The sequence below is a fragment of the Mustelus asterias genome, chromosome 25 (assembly GCF_964213995.1).
Source record: "Mustelus asterias chromosome 25, sMusAst1.hap1.1, whole genome shotgun sequence".
NCBI classification, from domain to species: Eukaryota; Metazoa; Chordata; class Chondrichthyes; order Carcharhiniformes; family Triakidae; genus Mustelus; species Mustelus asterias.
This window is the reverse complement of record NC_135825.1, coordinates 4,470,064-4,497,081: the sequence shown is the minus strand read 5'-3', so window position 1 is coordinate 4,497,081 and position 27,018 is coordinate 4,470,064. Positions and strand designations below refer to the sequence as shown.

Sequence of the window (27,018 nt, the reverse complement as noted above, 5' to 3'; positions counted from 1 at the left end):
GCCAGGGACTCAGGTTTGATTCCAGCCTCGGGTCACTGTCTGTGAGGAGTTCGCACATTCTCCCCTTTCTGTGTGGGTTTCCTCCGGGTGCTCCGGTTTCCTCCCACAGTCCAAAGATGCGCTGGTAAGGTGGATTGGCCGTGGCAAATTGCCTCTTAGTGTCCAAAGATGGGTAGGTTAGAGGGATTAGTGGATCAATGGGGTAAATACGTGGGGCTACGGGGATACGGCCTAGGTAAGATGTTCTGTTGGAGAATCGGTGTAGATGTGATGGGCCGAATGGCTTTCTTCGGCACTGTGGGGATTCTATGACATTCTTTAAAAATCTGCTGTTATATTTAAGACCATGCAACGTAGGAGTAGTAGTAGTAGTAGGCCATTAGCCCATCGAGTTTGCTCTGCCATTCAATGAGATCATGACTGATCTGATATAAACTTCAACTCCACTTTCCTATCTTATCCCCATATTTCTTGCTAATTTACTCTCATTCTATTTTCTTGCTCTACCTATTTCTGTCACCTTTTGTTGTTATTAAATATTTGCAATCTTCAGGCTTACCATTCATTTCAGCACTATGAGCCTTTTTAAAAATCTATTACAATATTTAAGTTCTTTAGCTAGTCATGTTTGCACCATGTTTCCAGTGGTGATTTCATTACTCAAGGAACACACATGCATTGAAAATTTTAGGGCCTGAACTTTCTCAAGAGTGGAAATTAGTGTTGGATTGCCACTCCAATCCCCATTTGTGACCCAAAATTCTGACTCACCTGAATTTCCGACACAGGCCAGATCAGAATAGTGCAGCGTGCTTCTGAGGCCTAGTGTCAAAGGGCAGCTCTGTCGAAAGAAAGGAATGATGTGGAGACGAGGACGGCCTCAACCGGGATATTGGGTTCATAGCACACTATTTGTAACCCCCACAGAGTTTCACTGGCTGTCTTGTCTGGAGACAATACACATCTTTTTAGCCTGTCTTGATGCTCTCTCCACTCACATTGTTTTGTTTCTTAAAGACTTGATTAGTTGTAAGTATTCGCATTCCAACCATTATTCATGTAAATTGAGTCTGTGTCTTTATATGCTCTGTTTGTGAACAGAATTCCCACTCACCTGGAGAAGGGGCTTGCAGCTCCGAAAGCTAGTGTGGCTTTTGCTACCAAATAAACCTGTTGGACTTTAACCTGGTGTTGTTAAACTTCTTACTGAAAGAAAGGAAGCCACACGCACTTTTTATACTGGACTAGCTGGACGGGTGGAGGGTTCAGACCTGGCAAGGGGGAGGGGAGATCCTGTGGTGGGTTGGTGTGAACTTGTGCAACAGGGGAAGTTTGCACTTCTGGGCAGTTGCTGTGCAAACCTTACCTGGGAACTTCCGAAGGGGATTTCCTCAGCGCATCTTTGGGGTAAACCCCCCAGTATAAGCTCGGACGTTTCCAACCATCATTTATTTGATTGTTCTATTGTTATACCTAACCTATTTTAGGAAATTTGGCCTTCTTACTTCCATAAAAGCAAATTACTACGGATGCCGGAATCGGAAACAAAAACAGAAAATGCTGCAAAATCTCAGCAGGTCTGACAGTTTCTGTGGAGAGAGAACAAGAGCTAACTTTTTGAATCTGGGTGACTGTTCGTCAAGAGACATACTTCCATGATTGGTTTTGTTAAATGACTTGACTTAACCGCATCACTCTCAAACTAATCATGAAATTCTATATTGCAATCACTCTTCCTTAAAGGATCTTCAACTATGAAGATACGAATTAACCAGGTCTCATTACACACCATTAGATCTAAAATAGCCTGTGTTGGTTCTCAACATTTCGTTCTAGAAAACTGTCTCAACCGCATTCCACAAACCCATCCTCTAAAGCTACTTTGGTTTGTCCAGTCTAAATCAGCGACACCTGTGAATATTGCATCATCCTTGTTACGTGTTCCCATAACTTCCTAATTTATGTGCTATCATATTGTTTATTGTTACAGTGCCTACAAACTACTCCCACGCTTTCCAATCTTTGTTATTTCTTAGTTCCATCTGTACTGATTCTACATCCAGATTAAGTTCCTTTCTCACTATTGCCTTTATCGCATCCTTTACCAGCCCCGACTCAATTTACCTACTGTTTTGAAAAGTCAATTATCCTGGAATATTTATTTCCCAACCTTGGTCGCCCTGTATTAACATCTCAGTAATGGTTAAAAGATCAAATCAACTTATCTCTACTGTACTATATCTTGCTCTGAAAGTTTATGTTTAATATGTTGGCTGGTCGGGCTTAATATAGCAGCTGTATTTGTCATGCAAGTCTCTTGGCAAAGATTGCACTTCCAATGGTTCACCCACTGCAGAACTTGCCAAACCAACTAAAGGAGACCTGGGCTTGATTCACTACTTTATTTAGATTATCCCAAGTCTGATGTCAGCATCCCTCATTAAGAGGGGGGAGGCCAGGTACGGCTCCTGGTCTGAATAAATATTTGGGTGTTTGCTCACTAGATAGTAACTCACCACCCTCCAAGTCAGAAGATTGCTAGTTCAAGTTACAATCCAGGGACTTAAGCACAAAAATCAAGGCAGCCATTCCAAGTAGTGCTGAAGGTGTTCTTCACTGTCTTTCCGATGAGATCTTTAGCTGATGTCCTGTCTCCTCAGTTGGGCATTATTTTGAAGACCTACACTGCCAGTATCCTGGCCAATATTTACCCTTCAGCCAGCCATCACTACAAAACAGATCATCTGGTTATTATCAAATTGCTGTTTTGTGACCCCATCATGCACAAATCCATCATGTTTCTTACATTACAACAATGAATACACTTCAAAAATGCATAACGTGCTTTGAGAAGTCCTGAGGTCTCAGTAAAACTGTCCTACATCCTTGCTAAAGTAAGCCAGTCAAACCTGGGCAGAATATTCAACTTGTGACCTGAACAATGATTTATATCAGTTTATTACTGATTTGCTTTTGTCTCCTGTGCTCTACCCTTAATAAATTTAAGATCCTATTAGCTTCATCAATGTGGCATCCCAATTCTAAAGATTGATGTGAACATTTGTTTTTTTTAAATGAGTGTAGAGAGTGTAGCACATTGTATTCTGTTTGAAGTTCACCTTTTAGTTCAGTCCACTTTTGGCATGCACATACCTACAAATTCAAATGTCACCCTAACCCAGTCAGAACTGGATTCAATTTATGCTATCGCCAGGTCTTGTGATAGGGCTTTGCATAATTGTGCTCCATTTTAGCATACCTTCACTGCTGATACAATTTCCAATGGAGTTTCTTTATGACTTAAGTTAATTATGATATCTGGAAACATACTAGTGGCCTGCTGAATTACCAGGTAGTGTCCACTACAGTCTGCAGTTATTGCTATGGTACAAATCTGCATGGTACCTGCTATAAAAGAATTCAGTACTGCAAGATATTGCTGTATGTACAATACTTTGTAGTAGTATTATTACAGCCTACAGCAGAACAGAAAGAAAATAACTTAGTGCCACCAACAATCTTGGGAAGTCCCAAAGCACCACATAACCTCAGAGGTCCTTTTCAACAGTCGCCACTAATAATACTGCAAGGTAAAATAATACCTTCCAGACTAACCCTGGAAATTATTGCAAAATCTTCCACAGAATTAATTAGAATTTTACAGCACAGAATTCAACAAGTCTGTGCCGATGACTCACATGAGCTAACCAATTCTATCTATAAAAGTGACCACCAGCCTCCAGTGTTATCTACACAAACACACTTACTGCACGAAAAGGAACTGCCAGTTCACTTGAGAGATCACCCTGATTTGTGTTAGTGCAGTGGCTTTTAAATTTCTGTTTGGGGAATTCCCCACAAATACTGAGACATTCCCAGGGATCTTCTGCCCTGATCTGCAGAAGGCAGTATTAAGCCTGCCAAAGAAAAACAGTGTTTACACATTACATTTTGGCCCTATGTACTTTGCAGAGTTGAAACAGTGACTTCTGCTGGGCCATATTTCCAAGGACCAGACTCCAGTGGCAGACCCAGGTAGCTTGGTAGACTAAATGATGATTGTGAGGGGCAAGTTACCTTGCCATGACAGGCTTCTCAGCTGAGCACCACCCTGTTTTATCCAAGCTTTTTCCCAGGGTGGAAGAGTCAATTACTAGGGGGCATAGGTTTAAGATGCGAGGGGCAAGGTTTCAAGGAGATGTACGAGGCATGTTTTTTACACTGAGGGTGGTGGGTGCCTGGAACTCGCTGCCGGGGGAGGTAGTGGAAGTGGATACGATAGTGAGTTTTGAGGGGCGTCTGGACAAATACATGAATAGGATGGGAATAGAAGGATATGGTCCCCGGAAGGGTAGGGGGTTTTAGTTCAGTCGGACAGCATGGTCGGTGTAGGCTTGGAGGGTCGAATAGCCTGTTCCTGTGCTGTAATTTTCCTTGTTCTGTATATACAGAAGCTTGGCACCAATACTGGCAGATTTACATCCTTCGCAAATTAAAGGCCTGGCACACCATACTTCTGAGATATTGAACTAAAGTTAAAGTTCATCTATTAGTGTCACAAGTAGGCTTACATTAACACTGCAATGAAGTTACTGTAAAAATCCCCTGGTCGCCACACTCCGGCACCTGTTCAGGTATAGAGAGAGAATTTAGCATGGCCAATGCACCCTAACCAGCATGTCCTTAACTTCCTCTGCCACAATATGTTAGAGGACTCCCAATTGGAGAAAAATCACACATGCAAAGTCCATTGCACGTACAACACATCTTGTTAGTTAAATCTTAAAAAAAAACATTTTTTCTCTCGCTCCTAGCCCAATCTTTCTTTCCCTTTATAGGCTTCTCATTCAGTCGCTCTGACTACCCTCTTTTTCCATCATTCCTCTTGTTTCTTTATCAATCCTTAAATCCTACCAGTTAAGGAGATAGATTAATGGAGCCACCTTCCCAGATGCCCTATTCCCCGCTCAGACTTCCAGCAAGCGACCACACAAATTACATTCAAGTTGCAGGAAAGGTCACACTCTCCACCAACTTCTACTCCATTTTACTTGAAACTAAATTGAGAGAGTAGCATAAGGGAGCATCGCTTTAAACTCGTGAACTGATATTAGGAAGTTGTTCTTCACCCAGAGGGGTCAATATTTGGGATGAATTGCCAGATACAGTCATGGCGGGAAGAACAGTGGAACCATTTCAAAACACAATCGACATACAATTGAATTTTAGGATCTTTCTGGGTGGTTGAATTGATGGGCCAAAGTATGTTCCTCATCTGTAAATGCTGTGTGACTTAGACAGAAATTTCAGACTGGTTTGCCTTCTGCCATCTTTTGGTTGCATGATACAGGATAATGGAGTTGTTGACGATTATGAAAAATCTATTGCATTATGCTGATACTCGGACTGTATGATGCAAAATAATTTATTTAATTAAACAATGCTATTTTCCTATGTGACAAACACTCCTTTAATCCTCAGATATAAATGCCAATCAGTCTCTTTGCCAACCTCCTTGTATGATAGCTGAACATTCTCCCATTGCTAGCCTCTAATAGCCCTCTTTCCCTAATCACAAACCTTCTCTCATTTTACACATTGAACTGTGATCAATTCTCGTGAACTTTTTCCTCATAGAATCTTAGTGTAGGTGGTGGCCATTTGGCCCATTATGCCTGTGCCATCTCTTTGAAAGCTGTCCACTGCTCCTTCCCGAGTGCCCTGTGTATGTTTCCCATTCAAGTATTCACCCAATCCCCCCTTTTGTAAATTACTGTTGAATCAGTTTCCAACACACGATCAGGTAACGCATTTCAGATCATAACAATCGTCTCAAAAAAGTTATCTTCATTCCTTGTTCCTCATGAAATTCACCGTCCAATCATTTTGTATGTCAACTGTGGCTCATTTGTTAACATTCACGCTTCAGAGTTAGATGGTTCTGATTCAAGTCCCACTCCAGAACTTGAGCACAAAACAAATCAAGGTTGACACTCTACTGCAATCCTATGGAAGTGCAGCACTGTCAAAGACTGCCGTCTTTCAAATGAGAAGACAAACCAAGATCCTGCTTTCTCAGGTGATTCCATGGCCCTATTTCGACGAAGAGCAAGGGAGTTGTCCATGGTCTTGGCCAATATTCATCCCTCAATTAACATTGCCAAAACAGATTATCCCGTTGTTGTCAAATTGCTGTTTGTGGGAGTTTGCTGTATGCAGATTTGCTGCCGGTTTCCTACATTACAGAAGTGACGACACTTTCACATATTTATTTGGCTGTAAAACGCTGAGATGTCTGGAGATCACGAAAGGTGCTTCTATAAATGCAAGTCTTTCTTTTTCATTCCCCATACTCTTCCAATTCCACTACACAAATTGTGTGCTGAAGACAAGACCACTGCATTGTCTCTCCCAAAAACCAAACAGACTGTATGATTCAACCCTGCAGTTTGTTGAATATTGCTGACAGAGAATGGCTGCGGCTTCCGTCTACCCAACAGTCACCACAATCAAAAACATTCTTGTGAAGAATTCTGAGACATATTGATCACACTATTAAAAATGTGCTTTCATTCGAAAGAAAGACTCACATTTATATTGCTCCTTTGATATCAAGACATCCCAATGCAGTCTATGAAGTACTTTTGAAAGGTAAGCACTGTTTTATAATGCAGGAAAGGCAGTCGTCAATTTGCAGACAGTAAGCTACCAAAAACTTCAACATGACGACGACCAAATAATCTGTAAACATGATGTTAATTGAAGGGTAATGGTAGATAATGCAATGAGGAGAACTCCACTGCATTTGCATGAATCCATCTGAGACAGTCTCGGTTCACTGGACTGTGCAGCGCTCTCTCAGTTACTGAGTGTCAGCCTAGATTTTGTGCACAAGTCTTTGGAGTGGGGCTTGAACCCACAACAATTTGACTCAAGATGAGAGTGCTGCTCATTGAGCCGTGGCTGACGCAAACTCATCCTTTCTTGCAACTTATAAACTATTATTTTCCCAGTAATCATTACAGATCATCACTCAATAAATTTGGAAAGATTATTACCTCCATGTTCTTGAACTTACATACACACACCATGGAGTTAGTCAAGCAATTTAATTTGTTTTAAAACATCAGTGACTCACAAAGCCATTGTGTATGGTGACAGTGACAATATAAATGCATACATAAATAATTGCTTCCGCAAGAATAAGCAGCAGCAGTAAACTAATCTTGGAGTGCAGGTGGCTGTTATCAATGCCTCAAGATTTCCTGGCCCAGAATGTGTTGTTGTCTCTTCTCTACAATGAGATTTTGATTCAATAACTGTTACTGGGTATCTATTACGTTGCAGGGCTAGTATAAAATTCTAGCTTGAAGTCAAACTCACCATTCAATCAAACACTATTAAAACATGAATTTGTGAGGTGTGGAGGTCACTGGTACTCAGGAACTTGTTTTACTTAGTGCAGAGTGCAGTATATCGGCAACACAGGATCGCTGCACACAGATAACGAAGCTCCTGATCATCTTTTTCATTTCCCCTGCGCTAGGTGAAGTTTTACAAGCAGAAATGCAAGTGAGAGCAAGCCAGGGTGTGCGGTAGTGGAGTGGGGGATGTGGATGAGTGCTTCATTCACCCATGACAAGAAAAATCCTAACCTGTAGGCATTCATGTCATTGGGTATTTACCCTCTGCAATGGAATCTCTTCATGTGATACATCAGTCAGTGCCAGCTGATTAACGTTAGTGCAATGCTACTGATGTCCATCATAAGCTTCCCATTTCCTGATGAAAAGGCGTGCCAATAATGAGTGCCAATAAGTTTCAGGAATTAAAACTTTAACCCAGTCCTGACAAATGGTTAGGGTCATTTTTCTGATAAACGCTGTGGGAAATGGGCTCACGTACTCACACTGGAATACTTGACAAAAGGAAAGCCGAGCAGTCTGAGCAGTCAGTCCCCTCTACCCAATTATCACAAGCAGACAGTGAAAAGGCAGCTTTCTAACGCAATAGCGTTATTGTGACATTGCAGCAGTTACTGCAACACATGCACAAAATCGAGAATATGCCAAAGGCTGCTACAAAACCTCAAAACTTCATAAACCAAAATGGTTGGACATGTTCAAGAGTGTGAAAAGTGCAAGTGACTTGTGATCTGCTGGCAGCAGAGACATCTGACAGTGTCCACAAAAGTGACAGTTTTGATCTTTGTTTAAAGTGCCATTTGCAGGCAGATTTTGTGTGCGGCTGCTTTAATAGAATCATAAAATATTACACCACAGAAGGACAATTTCATAACACTTCTGAAAAAAAACTATCCAATTAGTTCCAAACCACTGCCCTTTCCCTATATCTGTAAAATTTCCCCCTTGACGATTTATCCAATTCCCAAAAATTCCACAATTGAATCAGCTTCCAGCAGACTCTCAGGTGGTGTATTACAGATCAAAACTCACCGTCTAACTGTTTCATCAAGTTTCCTCTGGTTCCATGGCCACACCTTAAATTTGTAAACTCTGGTTACTGATTGTTTTGGCGCCGAGACCCTTCTTTATTAAATGTCACCTCAACTTTCTTTGCTCCATGGAAAACAACCTCAGATTCTCCACTAAACTGAAGGCTTGCATTCCAGGTACAACAGTCCAAGGACAGCAAGCACACAGCTGCATCCACAAATATAAATAACCTCTTCCAGTGGTAACTGAATCCCACTTTTCTATGCCTACCAAGACAAAGCTTTCCCAGGACATATATCCTGCCTCAAATTCCTGTCCCCCTCTAGTTTCTCCCCCAGTTCTCTTTCCACATCTTGCTTCCTCAACAGCATTCCCACTGATTTTGATTTGATTTATTATTGGCACATGTGTTAACATACAGTGAAAAGTATTGTTTCTTGCGCACTATACAGACAAAGCATACCATTCATAGAGAAGGAAACGAGAGAGTGCAGAATGTAGCGTTACAGTCGTAGCTAGGGTGTAGAGAAAGATCAACTTAATGCAAGGTAAGTCCATTCAAAAGTCTGACAGCAGCAGGGAAGAAGCTGTTCTTGAGTCGGTTGGAGCGTGGCCTCAGACTTTTGTATCTTTTTCCCGACGGAAGGAGGTGGAAGAGAGAATGTCCGGGGTGCGTGGGGTCCTTAATTAGGCTGGAACACTCGAACATTCCTTCCTGGCACCCACAATAGCTGACATTGTAAATGGTTCCCTCTCTGTGGGTGCCAACCTCCTCCTATTGGAAACCACCATCCTCGCCACCCTCCTCAAAAACCTACCCTTAGGTCTCTCTGTCCTTCCAAAGTACCAACTCAGCTTAAATTTCCAAAAACTTTCAGTGTGTCCTCACCTCCCAGACGTGTGTTTTAGCTGCCCTTTAACTCCCAATTTGGGCTTCTCAGGTTTCCTGTTAAAGGCACTACACGTGCATGTTGCTTTTAAAGTCAACAAGCATTCAAAAAAGAAAACTAACTTATGATTTCAAGTCCTAGTGAAGGACATTCCCCCAAACATTGTTTTCTTCCCCCTTTCAGATTGTGGTATATTGACACCTGTGCACAGCCAGCATTTTATAATTTTTATTCTTCCATCTGTTATTTTGATGAGAATTTCTAATCAGTAGCAGATCTCAAAATCATGAAAACCCTCACACAGCTTAACTGAACATCAATACTCTGAAATGCGTCTCCAGTCAAACCAAAAGCCAAAAATATAGATCTGAGAAATCTACAACATTGTACAGGCACTAGGTACAGTTTCTCCCGATCTTTTGTGCCCCCAGCAAACAAATTATTGTGTGCATGTCCCTGCTGTCTGAAGCTGCACCCTTTTACTGCCTTCTCCTAATATACTGAATAGAAAAACTATGAGGGCAGAATGGGAAAGTTTAAAATTCTACACTTGTTGAAATGCAGCAAAGTAAACCAAGCTATCCAAAACTGCACCCTAAGCTACAGTTAAAACTGGTCATGGTGCAGGGTAAACCTCCATTCTCCCCTATATAGCTCACCTCCCAAGCTCAAAACAGCAGCATTGACTACGCCACTATAACATTTCCAAGTTCTTATGAAAGAGTGCCAAGACAGTACCAAGCTGGAGGTAATTTTGCTCTAGGATATACCCTATGAAGTCAAACTTACCTTAATGTTGAGAGTGGAGATCGGAAACTTCAACAACCAATGGGCGCGCGCGCAGACCCATTTATTTCCCACGTAAACGTGTCACACTAACCACATGCTCTCCAGCCCTGGAAGAGGTGCTACAATGCCACTACTTGTATACAGATGTACAAGTAGTGGCATTGCACTTACACAACAAGAAGTTTACATAGATCGTTCCCACAAATGGAGACCCAAGAACTTGTTATAGAAATATAATAAGGACCAGCCATCCATTGACTCTGTCTGCACTTCCCGCTGCCTCGGCAAAGCAGCCTGCATAATTAAAGACCCCACACCCCCGGACATTCTCGCTTCCACCTTCTTCCATCGGGAAAAAGATACAAAAGTCTGAGGTCACGTACTAAACGATTCAAGAACAGCTTCTTCCCTGCTGCTGTCAGACTTTTGAATGGACCTACCACGCATTAAGTTGATCTTTCTCTGCGCCCTAGCTATGACTGTAACACTACATCACGTTTCCTTCTCTATGAACGGCATGCTTTATCTGTATAGCGCGTGAGAAACAATACTTTTCACTGTATGTTAATGCATGTGACAATAATAAATCAAATCAGACAGAATCTACGACTTTAAAATAGGGACATCTGTGCACGGATCTGATTACTCCCATCTTTTAACCCTGCTTCACCTAAATCCCTTGATCTTAAATTAAAGCAAAGTTTACTTATTTTTCACAAGTAGCTTCCATTAACACTACAATGAAGTTACTGCGAAAATCCCCCAGTCGCCACACTCCGGCGTTTGTTCAGGTACATGGAGGGAGAATTTAGCATGGCCAGTGCATCTAACCTGCACATCTTTCAGACTGTGGGAGGAAACCAGAGCACCCGGAGGAAGCCCACGCAGACACCGGGGGAGGACATGCAGACTTCGCACAGACAGTGACCCAAGCTGGGAATCGAATCCGGGTCCCTGGCGCTGTGAGACAGCAGTACTAACCACTATGCCGCCCTTCATCTTCAACTTCCATCATAGGAGATTTATCATATAAAACAAGAGATGAGCATGCAGAAATCAAGAGTTTGTCTGATGAGGGAGCCTTCTCTTCTCGAGATATCTTTCACCAAAAACTGTTTGGCCTGTTTGCACCTTCACCCACACTTCAAATCTCCCCATCTCTCTCACATCCTTTAAGGCACTTCTCAAACCCACATCCACTGCCTAAACGTTTGGTCACTTGCCCAAAATTGTACCAACAGTGTTCCTGTGAGGGGCTTTGGGTTGTTTTACTGCATTAAAAGGGCTTTATAAATGCCAGTTGTTGTAGCAGCAGACATATTAAGATGCTGTATGCTATCTGCGGATCCAATGCTTTTAACCTCTTTATTCATTTGGAACAATTCCTCTCAACCTCAGTGTGTGTCACAATTAGCACATTTAGAGGTTTTGGACTTCAAACAAATTCAACCCAAATCCTGCCCCAGTTTAAGCAATACTTTTTTAAAATCTTGCCACATTCAAACTCAATGTAGAAGGTTTCTTCCAGCATCTGTTATAAAATCACAAAATTCTGCTGCTCAAATTCAATGAAATTGTTCATATTCTAAGTAATTTGCAAAATCTGTCAATACTGTCCAGACACTGAAACATGCTGATGATCCCGCTCAGAGTTGGCCCTCCAGTGTTCTGCAGAGGGTGGCCACGCTCACTCTATTACAGCCAGTCAGCGACGGAACTAAATTCTGACAAGCATCAGGCAAACAGGCTCACGGAGAAGGAGCAGTCTGACCACAGCCAGTAAGTGCTGCTCAGGGCTGTGGGGTCATCCAGCGTCCTACTAGAAAAGCGTGAAATACCTGAGCCAGAGGCTGATGTGTTGGCGAATCGTGGGAGTGATAGCCATTCGCATCAGGTTTATAGCCCACCATACATTCATTATATTTCTTATGTTACTGGGGGCAAGGGGCAGCACACACACACACACTCTCCGTGCATGGTACCAGCTGCCCTAAGAATGGGGAGGGAAAACCTTTCACAATAGAACTATCTGGTAACAAACTCGAGTAGTGAAAATGTTGCTCCTCACAATACACTACAAGCTCCAGTTTCAGCAAGCACCTTGCGAAACAAAACCATCTTGCAACTGCTATTATCAACTGCATTGGATCATCCGTAACTTCTCACTTCTCCTTTCTTAACATAGTCAAACCAAATACAATTTTGTAATCATTTGTTAGATTGGCCATGTTAAATTCCCCCTTAGTGTCCAAAGATCACAGAATCATAGAATCCCTACAGTACAGAAGGAGGCCATTCGGCCCAACGAGGCTGCACCGACAACAATTCCACCTCGGCTTTATCCCTCTAACCCCACATATTTACCCCGCTAATCCCTCTAACCAACGCATCTCAGGACACTAAGGGTCAATTTAGCATGGCCAATACACCTAACCCGCAGATCTGTGGAAGGAAACTGGAGCACCCAGAGGAAACCCACGCAGACACGGGGAGAACGTGCAAACTCCACACAGTGACCCAAGTCGGGAATCCAGGTCTAAAAGCAAATTACTGTAGATGCTGGAATCTGAAACCAAAAGACAAAATGCTGGGGAATCTCAGCAGGTCTGGGAACATCTGCAAGGAGAGAAAAGAGCTGACGTTTTGAGTCCAGACGACTCTTTGTCAAAGGAACAAAGATCGGCTAATTACTGTAGACCAGCACAGAACCAGGAAACTGCCAGATTTGACCGGGAATAAATCAAGCATTAATGGTTTGCTACCAAAATGGAAGCGTTTCAGCTTTGACAAGGGGGTCATCTGGACTCGAATCGTCAGCTCTCTTTTCACAGATGCTGCCAGACCTGCTGAGATTTCCCAGCTTTCTCTCTTTTGGTATCGAACCCAGGTCGCTGGAGCTGTGAGGAGCAGTGCTAACCACTGTGCCACTTAGGTGGATTGGCCATGCTAATTTGCCCCTTAGTGTCCCAAGATGTGTAGGTTAGGGGGATTAGCGGGGTCAAACATTCCCAAGCCACCTTCAAAAGAATTAACCACCTGATGGAAACCTGGTCGGCATGGACGAGTTGAGCCGAAGGGCCTGTTTCCGTGCTGTATATCTGTACGACTCTATGATAGATTATTGCAAACATCAGCAGCAATTTAATGACCAATCGCTGAGATTTGGGGTTAATCTGCTGATTTATTCTGCCCTCCCAACATTCTAGGCCTGTCCTTCTGGTACCAACTCAATCGCTGGCGTACAGTTCCCATTAGTGCTGACTGGAAGCAGTCTCTGGCCCAAGAGGTCGCATGAAGACAATAAATATCAGAAAGTTAATCAAATCAAAACCCCCATAAACACTGGTAGAGCACGTACGGATTTGGGAAACCATCTATTAAAAATCCTTGTAGGCAGCAGCTCACAGTATCACATCAACAGGTGCTAATGAAACAGCAGCAACATTCGTCATAGCACACTTGCTAAAGGTTTTGTATATAATCACTCACAAATTAACTGAAAGGTCTCGTCATAAAATCTAATGGAACGGTGAGCAGGGCAGCGGTAAATAAAGAGAGCATAGTGTTTTGTGATCCAATATCAAGAGCCACATGCGGCTGACCAGGAATTCAGAAAGTTGTACATCTTATAAATAAAATTAGAGAATTGGCTGTTCTTGGGTTACGAAATCTATGATCATTGCGAATTATTTGCTTACTGAAAGGTGGTAAATATTTGTGTAGTGACCTGATGTACAATTATCTATCTGTATTGTATACATGTAAGTACATGGTTTCTACTACAAATTAGTGTTTGTGGCTAAAACTGTGTTGCCCCCAGCTACATCTTTGGATAGTCAGCCATTTCTCCTGGGCAACCTTTGCCTTTAACATTCCAAAAGGTGCTTCACAGAAGTGTAAAAACCATTTGGGGATGGAAAACTGATTTGATTGTGACATTAAGGGTGGCACAGTGGCTAGCACTGCTGCCTCACCAGGGACCCAGGTTTGATTCTGATCTCGGGTCACTGTGTGTGGGGAGTTTGCACTTTTCTTGCTGTGTCTGCGTGGGTCTCCTCCCGGTGCTCTGGTTTCCTCCCACAGTCCAAAGATGTGCGGGTTAGGTGGATTGGCCATGCTAAAATTGACCCTAGGGGGATTAGCAGGGTAAATGTGTGGGGTTACGGGGATAGGGCCTGGGTGGGATTGTGGTCAGTACAAACTCAATGGGCCGAATGGCCTCTTTCTGTACTGGAGGGATTCTACGATGCTTTTGTGGTACACGATAGCATTAGAACTTCCATTTATACAGTGCCTTTCACGACCTCAGGGTGTCACGAAGCACTTTACAGGTAATTAAGTACTTTTGAAATGCAGTCACCGTTGTAATGGAAGGACAATATTGGAATAGCAAACAGCAATAAAATCAAATAGAATAACACCACAGCAATAAAATTAAGACAGCCTCGTGTCTAGTATGTTAACCCAGTTATAGGCATTTGCACAAAACTGATTTTCCTTTTCTCTCCATTCTTTTCCCCGAGGAGTGAATATAAATCTCTTGAGATACATCACTTATTAATATAAATCTTTCTTCTCCCCCACTCCCCAAAAATAAAAACACAGCTCCCTTTTCCCTGCACTATTTCCCCAGTCATTTCTGCTTTCTGAGGGAGGCGTGTAGGAGGAACAAAGATCGGCTACTTACTGTAGACCAGCGCAAGAACCAGGGAACTGCCAGATCTGACCGGGAATTAATCAAGCAATAATGGTTTGCCACAAAATGGAAGCGTTTCAGCCAGGGACGGGCACGATTCTAAATAATCCAGGAGTCCCAGCCTAGGAGCTGTGCAAGAGATAAGCACATGGCTTGCACATTTCCCCGGCTCTACCATGCAGAACTCTGTGAAACCATTTTGAACAGACACGCCATTCTTTACAAATTAATACTGCGTTACAAAAATGCAGTCCTTCCAATCGATAGGATGGTTATTTATATACATATCTACAATAGATATATAGGAAAGGCTCCGTTTACCGCGGGGACAATACCTACGGGAAGAGTCGGCGTTGAACATGTCTGGCGCAGTTGCAAGAAACAAGTCGGAAGATCCAGGCAAAAAGGGGGGAAAAACAGATCTTAAAAGACGCCTTCTTGCTGAGCCCCAGTAGCCTCCAGGTCTCTGGCACACAGACAGAACTGGACAGTCTCTCTTCTGAATGGTGATGAAAGTGAAACTGGGCGAGATTGTGGAGGGGGGAAACGAGAAGGGGCGTTGTTACTTCTCTCCCCCCACTTCACAGCAGAGACAGAGCCACAAACACACAAGGATTGAGAGAGTCCGTCTGGCTGGAGGAAGAGGAGTGTCTGGCACTGCACACCGAGCAATGACACGTACAGAGAGCCAAATATCTGGAACTGATAGGAAACACAAACAGTGTGTGTAGAGCATGACGCAGAGCGCACAAGTGTGAGGAAGGGAGGCTAGAGCCACGTTTGCTGACTGCTTGTTGACAAATTATTCTTCCAACATGCTATCCCATTAGAAAAACGAACTCTGATTAAAAAGACTCTCTCTCTCTGATGCTGATCAAAAGACCCAACCCTTACAGTGCAAACGGTCGTCATTCGGTCCATCGAGTCGACACCAACTCTCCAACAGAGCATCTTATTCATGTCCTATCCCCAGAACCCCACATATTAGGTGCATTGGCTATGCTAAATACTTCCTCAGTGTATCCCAACAGGCACCAGAGTGTGGCGACCAGGGGATTTTCACAGTAACTTCATTGCAGTGTTAATGCGAACCTTCTTGTGACTAATAAATAAACTTTTTAACTTTAGATCCCCCTAACCTACACATCTTGGGACACTATGGGACAATTTAGTGTGGCCATTCCCCCTAACCTGCACACCTTTGGACTATGGGAAGAAATTGGAGCAACTGGAAGAAGCCTACACAAGCATGGGGAGAGTGTGCAAACTTCACACAGACAGAGCCGCAGCAATGTGGTTGACTCTCAACTGCATTCTGAAATGGCCTAGCCACTCAGTTTCAAGGGCAACGAGAAATGGATAATAGAAACTGGCCAGCCAATGTCACTTGTCCCGCAAATGAAAAAAAAAGTCACCAAAGACTGGAATTGAACTCAGGTCGCTGGTGCTGTGAGGTAGCAGTGCTAACCACTGTGCCACCGTACTGCCCAATCCCAAAGGTTCACGGGACCCACACACAGCAAGGCCCTACGGTTATTTGCTCTACAGTCTGCTGGCTAGTAGTTTGTATGCCAAGAGTACTCTTCAGAATCTGATATTTCAGATCTAGGTGGGAATGTAGGGGGTATGATCAGTAAGTTCGCAGATGACACAAAAATTGGTGGTGTGGTAAATAGCAAGGAGGAAGGCCTTTGATTACAGGATGATATAGACGGGCTGGTCAGATGAGCAGAACTGTGGTGAATGGAATTTAGCCCTGAAAAGTATTTTGAGAGGACTAACAAGGCAAGGGAATGCACAATTAACGGTAGCACACTAGGAAGTACAGAGGACCAGAGGGACGCATGTCCATACAGGTAGATAAAGTGGTTAAGAAGGCATATGGGATACTTGCCTTTATTAACCGATACACTGAATATAAGAGCAGGGAGGTTATGATGGAGCTGTATAACGTGCTTGTTAGGCCACAGTTAGAGTACTGTGTGCAGTCACACGATAGGAAGGATGTGATTGCACTAGAGAGGGTGCAGAGGAGATTCACCAGGACATTACCTGGGCGTTTCAGCTTTGAAGAGAGCCTGGTTGGGCTGGGGTCGTTCTCCTTAGAGCAGAGAAGGCTGAGGGGGGACCTGATTGAGGTATACAAAATTATGAAGGACATAAATAGGGTAGGTAGGAAGAAACTTTTCCCCTCAGTAGAAGGGTCAATAACCAGGGGGCATAGATTTAAGGTAATGGGCAGGACATTTAGAGAGGGTTTCAGTAAAAACTTTTTGACCCAGAGGTCGGTGGGAATCTAGAACTTACTGCCTGAAAGGGTGGTGGTTGCGGGAATCCTCACAACATTTAAGAAGCATTTAGATGAGCATACAAGGCCGCAAAGTGGGATTCGAATAGATGTTTGATGGCCGGCACAGACACAATGGGCCGAAGGGTCTCTTTCTGTGCTATAAAGCTCTATGAGCAGAGGTCAGGCGGCCCATTGTACCTGTGCCGGTTCTTTAAAAGAACACCTCTTCCTGCTGCCCTATTCTCATGACTTGCATTTTTTTCCCTTTTATATACGGTATTTATCCAATTCCCTTTGAAGGTTACTATTGAATATGCTTCCATCACTTTTTGGGCAGCGTATCTTAGATTGTAGCAACCAGCTATATTGGGGAAAAAAATTCTCTACTCCCCTCTGGCTTTTTATCAATGTGCTTCAATTTGTGTCCTCGAGTTACTGACCCTTCATAGAGCTCTGATGAATCCACAGAACCCTACAGTGCAGAAGGAGGCCATTCGGCCAATCAGGTCTGCACCGCCCACAATCCCACCCAGGTCCTATTCCCATAACCCCACATATTTACCCTGCTAATGCCCCTAACACTAGGGTCAATTTAGCATGGCCAATCTACCTAACCTGCACATCTTTGGACTGTGGGAGGAAACCGGAGCACCCGGAGGAACCCCACAGAGACACGGGGAGAATGTGCAAACTCCACACAGACAGTGACCCGAGGCCGGGATTGAAACCGGGTCCCTGGCACTGTCAGGCAGCAGTGCTAACCACTGTGCCACCGTGCCGCCCTTCTGTCAGTAAAAATAGTTTCTCCTTATTTACACTATCAAACCCTCTTATAATTTTGAAAATGTGTTAAATCTCCCCTTAACCTTCCCTGCCTGAAGTGAAACAATCCCAGCTTCTCCAGTCTCTCTACAAAACTGAAGTCTCTCATCCACACTGACAAATGGACTCTGCATCCTCTGCAAAGTTTTTGTTTGATGGTCTTAACAAGTTTGTGGTGGTTCAACTGGCACCGAGGCCAGAAAATGAAAATTATCAGCCGCGATTTCCAAGCCAATTAGTAGTAATGTGACCCCCATGGGAATTGCATGTGTGAATTTTGGGTGATCCCAGCTATGTTGTGAAGATGACTCCGAAGAAATGCCAGCCAATATGCCCTGACGATGCTCATGGAATGACCACTTGGAAGGACAACATTTGCAGCACCATTAGCCAACAACACTCTATCTTCAGGAAGGGGGAAAGTTGCAGAGGGAAATTCATCAATCTGACATCTTGTTGGAATGATGTATTTGCTGTAAAAATGGGAGGACAAGTTACATTTTCCATTAAAATGTTTTTGTTGCTAGATGGTCACATGGCAGACATTTGCCAGTTAGGAGCATGCCATCTGGTTAATGCATGACTGGACATAATGATAGACTAACAATTGTGACATAGATGCTGATTATCAATAGATAATGTGTACTGAGGACCAACAATCAGTAGATCTTAGTTAAACCACAGATTATGACATGGATAAGAACTGCAATTTACACAAGTTTTGCAATTCATGACATCACTCCGCCATTACAATGTTGTTTTTTATAAAGCAAAGTAAATTTGATTTAGAATTAATGATAATTGCTAGTTTTACTAACTGACAAACATAAGAATTAATAATGTTTACAGCATTACTAATTCTATGATTGTCAATACTGGTTAAACCAATGTGCTTGTGCCAACTCTGCTTGAGCAAGTCAATGCTAACCTCTACTGCCTTCTCTTGCTCTCACTCCATAGCACTGTATCTTCCTCTGCTGCAAATATTTATCCAATTTTCCTTAATGTCTTTGAATTAATCATTCCTTGTGGCAAAGCATTCCATTCCTCAGCCATCCATCTTTCTCTATTCAATCTATCAAAAACTTTTCTTAAAAATGAGAAAGAGCCAATGCCAAAAATGAAATACAGCGTGAATACAATATGGTATTGTGAATAATTGACACCAGGATTGATTTAAGATGTAGTTGTTCGAAGCAGAGGAAGGTTCGGAGCCTCAAAGAAGAACAGGGCGAGTTGTTGTAAAGAGCTAGCACAAACACAAATAAACTGGGAGAATGTGCAAACTCCACACAGTGACCCAAGCCAGGAATCGAACCCAGGTCCCTGGAGCTGTGAGGCAGCAGTGCTAACCACTGTGCCACCATGCCGCCTCGTGATAACCACTGTGCCACCTTGCTGCCTCTGGTATTCTGGTATCATAAAATCTACAGTGCAGAAAGAGGCCATTGGGTCCATCGAGCCTGCACCAACACCAATCCTACCCAGGCCCTATCCCCATAACCTCACCTATTTACCTTGCTAATCTCCCAGACACAGGGAGAACGTGCAAACTCCATGTATCATCTCAGTAATTTTTGTTTGCATCTTTTAAAGTACACCTACATCCTTTTTATGGAGACCAAAACTATTCACAGTCACAAGCCACAGTATGTGGTCAAACCAATGTTCTATATGCGTTTGAGATAACTTCACGGCTTTTCAGTTCCATTCCTCTAGAAATGAACCCGAGTGCTTTCTTCCATCAGTTCTGATTAGGGGTCTGTGCCTCCATAGATGTTCTTATCGGCTATGCTGAGGACTTGCAACATTTTGTGTTTTTATTGCCTTGTTAGCTTTTAATTTAATAATTTGTGAATCTATTCCCTATTCATCTGCTCCTCAACCCCGTGTAGATCTTTATTTTCCAAGAAGGATGCTACTTATTCATGTCAAAATGCACCCTCCGCCTCATGAAATTCTCTGCCAACCAGTGTGTGATTTTCTGGTTCATTAAAACAAATGGGAGGGTGCAGGAAACAGTGGGCCAAGCGAAATGTGCCAACCTGGGCAAGTGGAAACTGGCAAGAGAGCTAAGGACAGAACAAAATGGGTTTCCCATGGGAGGAATGGGGCAAGTGGGGAAAACAAAATACTGCGCTTATAGTTACACTTCCCAGAAATGGAAAGTACCTGTGAGCATTTGATGTTATTATTTGAAAGCCCTTTGTCAGACCTGATTTGATAAGAGTGTTTAGTTTCGGGTATCTGCCACAGGGAGGGTACATTGGCCTTGGAGCGAGTTCAGCAACAATTCAGCAGCTGGTATTTGGGATGAAGTTATTTAGCTATGGTGAAAATATGAACACACAAGGGAAATATTCGTCACAGATGAGTAAGTTGAGGTGCAACTGGTTTAAAATAGTGAAGTGAATTGAGAGAGATGATTCTGTGGTGGGCAATCAAGGACAACGAGGCAGAATCACTGAATTTTGGCTAAGTCAGTTCAAAGGGAATGCAAGAAAAGTTTTTTTCACACAGGGAACACATCACCACAGAAGCCGGTAAATGTGGTGACAATGACAGTGTTTAAAAGGAGATACATACTTAAACGAGAAGGGATGTGAATAAAGGACAAGGGACTGGCATTGAAAAGGTGCAATTTCCATGAATAAAAGGCTCGATGGTCCAATTGATCAACCACTCTTCATGTATTGCTCTCATCAGTTGTCAAGGACATTTGACTGGTGAAAGGGTCATCAACTCGGTGAAGGACGCACTTTGGTCCGCCCGAAACTTGCTGATCTTCCAGTTGAAAGATTTGTCCTCGACCGAGTGTTGCAGCCTGGCACATTCCAAGGTCCAGGACTATGTGCTGAGGGACGCGCTCAAGCTTGGGGCAGCCGTCGCAACGGCACAATGGGGAAAGGCCACCGTGTAAAGCCTTTCAACCGAGGCAGACCGAGGGCCCGGTAACTGTAGAACACCCTCGGCCTGCGTAACTGTGTGCTAATCTGAAAAATAACAGCACACAATAAAATCTGATGTATGTATATAGTTTTATGTAATGAATGTAATGTCGTGTAAATAAGCATCGTATTGTACTGTAAAAATGATTCTTTTTTTTGCACTGTTTGTAATTTTTGGATCTGTCGTTTGCAATGGTTTATTTGAGATTTTTTTTATGGAATAAAAAATAATTTGACTGGTGAAACTACTTCTGAAGTGAGACCTGAGCATGAGTCAGTATCCTGTGGGGGAGATGAGAATTTGAAATGACAAATAAAAAACTCCTTAGTTTTTTTCACATCCTTTTCAACAAGACCAACCTCCTTCACTTTTCAGTTTTCCTAGCCAACAGTTTCAGAATAAAATATCAAATATCATGCAACCAAGTACAAGAATTGGCAAAAACATATTATGCACACAGCATGAAGCTAGGGGAAAATGAAAGCATAGTTATTGAATAACCACTGCACTGTACTCAGTGTTGATCAAGAAGCTTTGCTGGTTAACCTTTCACTGGTAAACAATATGGATGTGAGTTTAAGTAGCTGATGAAAGTTGGTCAGTTTGTAAAATCCTGGACACATCATTCATTTCGAAATCAGAGACAGTTGTATTTATATAGTATCTTTCTTTTCCTAACATTCTGAAAGTGTTTCACAACCAACTAATTAGTCTTGAATTACAATCACTGTTGTTGTACAGGCAAACACATAACAATAAGATGAGCTAACAGCTAATCTGTTTCAATGGCCAGGACACTGGGAGAACTTCACTGCTTGTCTTCAAATGGTACAGTTGAATTTTTAATGTCCACTCGAACAGGAACTTGGTTTTATGCTTCATCCAAAGGGCAGCACTTCCTACAATGTAGCACTTCCTCGTTACTGCATTGAAATGTTAGTCTAGATTATGTGCTTATGTACTGGAGCACAAATTGTCTTATTCAAAGATAGAAAGCTTTGTGAATGCAGAAGTTCCTGGTGCCAACACAACCCCACACTGATTAGCGTTGTATTCACTCTCTAACACTGATGAATTTATCATCACAATACTACAATTCCATGACAGCAAGCTTGTTCATGTCCTGGATAGCAGAGACTCTCTTGACTTTTTCCTGGTCGTAGAGTGGAACATGGCTATCCTATTCAGCATGATGTTGGGGTGGCACGGTAGCACAGTGGTTAGCACTGCTGCTTCACAGCTCCAGGGACCTGGGTTTGATTCCCGGCTTGGTCACTGTCTGTGTGGAGTTTGCACATTCTCCTCGTGTCTGCGTGGGTTTCCTCCGGGTGCTCCGGTTTCCTCCCACAGTCCAAAGATGTGCGGGTTAGCTGATTGGCCATGCTAAAATTGCCCTTAGTGTCCTGAGATGTGTAGGTTAGAGGGATTAGTGGGTAAATATGTAGGGATATGGGGGTAGGGCCTGGGTGGGATTGTGGTCGGTGCAGACTCGATGGGTCGAATGGCCTCTTTCTGTGCTGTAGGGTTCCTATGATTCCTATGATGTTCTCTGCCATGCTTTCTGAAGCATTCTGTGTTAGCAAAAGTGGCATCTACATTAGATACCGCAGAGACGGGCAGAGTCTTCAATTTGAGGAGACTGCAAGCCAAGACCAGAGTGCATGAAACTGTGTTTCATTACTTTCTTTTCACTGGTGACAATGCGCTAAATTGCCTGTTCAGAACAGGAAATGCAACGTAGCATGACCGCTTCTCATCTGCATGTGAGAACATCGGTCTCATCATCAACACCAAAGAGACTGAAGTCATGTCCCAACAAGCCTCACAAAAGCAATATGTAAAGCTAACTGTGGCTGCCAATGGTCAAGGCTTCAAGCACTTTATACGTTTACCTCGCTTGGCAGCACACTCTCCACAGTGGTTAATATTGACATCAACGCCAGAATAACTAAAGGCAGGTTCGGCAAACTATGGAAAGCAGTCTGGGAGGGGAGGAATTAATCTTTCAACAAAAGTGAAGACATAAAGTGCGGTTTTCCTCCCCACCCTCTTGTGTGTTTGTGACATATGGGCCCAGGATTGCAGGATTGCCACTCTTGTTCCTTTTACTGACACTAGAATGGATCTGCATGTCTTTCCCCATGTTTAATCTGGGCTTGCTGAGAAGAGTGCAGTGCAGCTGCTCCTGTGCTCCCTTCTGTGTTGTGCAACAGTCTCAGAGAAAATGAAGTCACGCTCCTTTTTAAGACATTAGCTGCTGTCAAAGACAGGTAGGTTTAAAGGTCCCAGGCACTTTGACAGGAGGTAAGTGTGTAGGGTAGGTGGGTGAGGGGGTAGGAGGGATTCAACGAGGGAGGCAGGTGGTCAGGATAGTCGCGGATGCTCGGGGGAGGATTGGCTGGTCGGGCTGTTGGGCGGTCAGAGTGGGTATTCAGGGGTGGGGTGGTAGTTATGGGGCTGTAGTCAGGGGATGGGGAAGAAGGGGGTCACAGCAGTTAGGGATTGGGTGGTCGGGAGGGTACTCGGGAGTTGGGGGCTGCAGCAGATCCAATGGGAGGCTGGGATGGGGTGGGCGGGGCGTCCTTGCATGGGGGCTTCCAAGGGGGTTCCCCCAGCGCATTTTCTGGGCTACCTCCGGGGTACAACCCTCTGGGGAACAGACGTTCTAGACCAGGGGTCTCCAAACTACGGCCCGTGGGCCTCATCCGGCCCGCTGCGGGCTACATCTGGCCCGCAGCCAGTGGGCCGGGACGGGATTCCCGCTGCCGAAAACACTCCCGCGTCCGGAACCCCGCCGCTGACTCAGGACGTGGGGACGGAAGCCACAGGCCGGACATTTGCTGCCGCTCCGCGCGGTGTCTGATGGACCCATTGGAATCCCCGCCCTCTTTACTGGCCTATTGTCCAATCAGAGCTGCCGTCCTGTGACTGACAGTTCATTAAACGAATCAGCAATTGAGACATCTGTTATCCAATTGCCGCTCTGCATTGACTAAGTGACTGCTGCTTTATCCAATCCGTAAGCTCCATCTGTCTGAAATGAGCGAGAACAATGAGAATGATGGCGGCAATTCAGACCAATTCAGTTATGGAAGGAAAAAAAAGAAAAGTGGACAGTGAGTGCCGCCTGTTTAATGAAGAATGGGGTGTAAAGTACTTCTTTGTACAAGCAGGTGATAAAGCCTTGTGTGTCATATGCAATGAAACTGTTGCAGTTTTGAAGGAGTACAATGTACGTCGGCACTATGAGACCAAACATGAACCAAGTTATTCCCAATTCACAGGAACACAGCGTTCGGAAAAATTTGAATCAATGCAACGCAGGTTGCTTTCCCAACAAGCTTTTTTTACGCAGAAGATAACTGAAAATGAAGCTTTAACCAGGGCCAGGTACAAACTAGCTTATGTGTTGGCTAAAAGAGGAAAGCCATTCACCAATGGAGATCTCATCAAAGAGTGTATAATGGAAGCAGTGGAAGAGTTATGCCCAGAAAAAGCAAATCTGTTCAAAATCATCAGTCTTGCGCCAAATACTGTTGCTCGTAGAATTGAGGATATAGGAAGCAATATATTTCATCAAATTGCAGACAAAGCAAGAAATTTTCAGTTGTATTCTCTCGCACTTGATGAATCGACTGATGTGTGTGACACATCACAACTCCTCGTATTCATCCGTGGCATCGACAGTGAACTTAATGTGACACAAGAATTAGCATCAGTGCATAGCATGCACAGCACAGTAACTGGAGAAGACATCTTCAAAGAATTGCAAAAAACTGTGTTAGAATATAACCTGGAGTGGAATAAACTGCAACGTGTGACAATTGATGGAGGAAAGAACATGTCTGGGGTGAAGAAAGGTTTGGTTGGACCAATCACAAAAGCTTGTGAGGTTGGTGGATTCTCAAAGCCCATGTTTCTGCATTGCATTATCCATCAACAAGCATTGTGCGGAAAATATGTGGATATGTCTTGCGTTCTGAAACCTGTTGGTTTCAACAGTGAATTTCATTCGATCTCACGGGCTTAATCATCGCCTGTTTCATGATTTTCTGAAAGAAACTGATTCTGAGTTCGGTGACTTGCCTTATTATACAGCAGTTTGATGGCTTAGTTGTGGAAAGGTTCTATCACGGTTCTTTCAGCTCAGAGAGGAAATTGATTCCTTTCTCACAGAGAAGAATCGAGCCGAACCACTTTTATCAAACTCTGACTGGCTTTGGAAATTGGCATTTTTTGCAGATGTGACAGGCCATATGAATCAATTGAATCTGAAGTTGCAAGGTGAAACAAATTTGATTTGTGATCTATTCGCACATGTCAAGGCATTCAGGGCAAAACTGATGCTATTTCAAGGACAGTTGAAAGTTCATAACTTGGTTCATTTTCCATGTTGTGAAAAATTTCATGAAGAAAGTGAAGCAGAATTTTCTTCTTCATTTGCAACAGAAATCATTAAGGAGTTGCAAAAACAATTTCAGGAACGATTTTCTGATCTTGATGGAAACACAGACGAAATAAAGCTGTTTCAAAGTCCATTTGGCTGCAATGTTGAAACACTCCCAAGTCAGTTTCAAATGGAAATTATTGATCTCCAATCAGATGACATGCTGAAAGACAAGTATAAAGAAGGAAATCTGATCCAATTTTATAAATCTTTGCAGCCTGAGCAGTTTCCAAATTTGAAGCGATTTGCTTGTGGATTTGTATCCGTTTTTGGTACAACGTACCTGTGTGAACAAACATTTTCAAAAATGAAGTATGTCAAGTCCAAATATCTAGCAAATTTATCCGATGAGCATTTGAAGCCCATTCTAATAATTGGCTCCTCAAGCCTGAAACCTCAGATCAGCAATATTTTGAAATTAAAAAAGCAGTTCCATCCTTCCCATTAATCTTGTGCAAAACTTCATGATTTGTTGGTTATGATTGAAAACTCCAATTGCCAGAATTGTGTAGAAAGGTGCAGACTGAATTTATTTTTGTTCGACCTTTATTAATGGTTCAAGTTTATTTTGAATTTCTTTGCTTTGTTTTACTGAAGTTCTTTCTTGGGGCGTGTTTATTTTTCTTATTGCGTGCCACAAAATTGGACAAATTCTCATTTCAAGTAAACATTTGTAAAATTTCAGTACATAAAATTAATTAAAAAATGAATAGCCTGCTTTTCTCACCTGCAGTTAAGTAATTGATTATTTTGTCAGAGCATTTGCTAATGTTTGACATTTTTACTCATTATATATCATTTCTCAGCGTAAGTACGGCATTGTTTCTTTGTAATTGTCACATTTCTCTTTTGTTCTGAATCAGATCATGCTGATTACAAAGGTGATCCAAATAAAACTTATTCATTCATTTAAATTTTATTCATTCATTTATAAAACTATTTTTTTTTCTTTGCCCCCGAAAATGTGTAAAATATACGATGTGGCCCTCGTACTGAAAAGTTTGGAGACCCCTGTTCCAGACCATAGTCAGTTTACTCCAGACATTCAAACTAACTACACCACTTTCACACACTGCAGAGGCTGCTCAATATCAGGTAGCAAGACAAAGTCCTAATATTGAGACTCTCTCCTGTACCAATATGCTTAGCATCCAAATCTCTGTTGAAGAGAGCTCAGATAAGATGGGCAGGAAAGGTTGCCAGAATTCCTGATGAGTACATGCCAAAAATGCTCTCCAATCTGGAGTTAATTGAAGGGAAAGATTCACATGGAGACCGGAATAAAGACCCTCTAAAGGTGTCACTGAGGAATTTCAACATTGCCGCTGAGACATGAGAGAATCCTTCACAGGATTGGTCAATATGGTGCAGTCACATCACCAAGGGCTCCACCTCCTGTGAACAGAACAGAGTGGCAACGGCAACAGGAACCATGCAACGTGTAAGTCCAAAGTCCCAAGCATCTCTTCTGCACCGACAATACATTCCCTCCCTCCCTCTGCAACTGGATCCTAGACTTCCTAAGCCACAGACCGCAGTCAGTAAGGATAAGCAACAACATCTCCTCCACCATCATCCTCAACACCGGTGCCCCACAAGGCTGTGTTCTCAGCCCCCTACTGTACTCCTTATACACCTATGACTGTGGCCAAATTCCCCTCCAACTCGATTTTCAAGTT

General features: G+C 43.1%; 1 protein-coding gene across 6 annotated transcripts in view; it reads right to left on the bottom strand.

The window, feature by feature from the left end:
• LOC144511765 (suppressor of tumorigenicity 7 protein homolog) overlaps positions 1-27,018 on the bottom strand; it is a 164,142-nt gene that overhangs the window by 131,326 nt on the left and 5,798 nt on the right. For 2 of the 6 annotated variants that reach the window (XM_078242024.1, XM_078242026.1), the window contains exon 1: positions 15,171-15,562. The exons of 3 other annotated variants lie outside the window; for them this stretch is intronic. In XM_078242024.1, coding sequence (XP_078098150.1) covers positions 15,171-15,192 — 22 coding nt within the window. In that variant the 5' untranslated portion in view covers positions 15,193-15,562. Of the gene's footprint in view, positions 1-15,170; positions 15,656-27,018 lie in introns of those variants that run through there. One more of the 6 variants, XM_078242025.1, reaches the window with a different exon arrangement.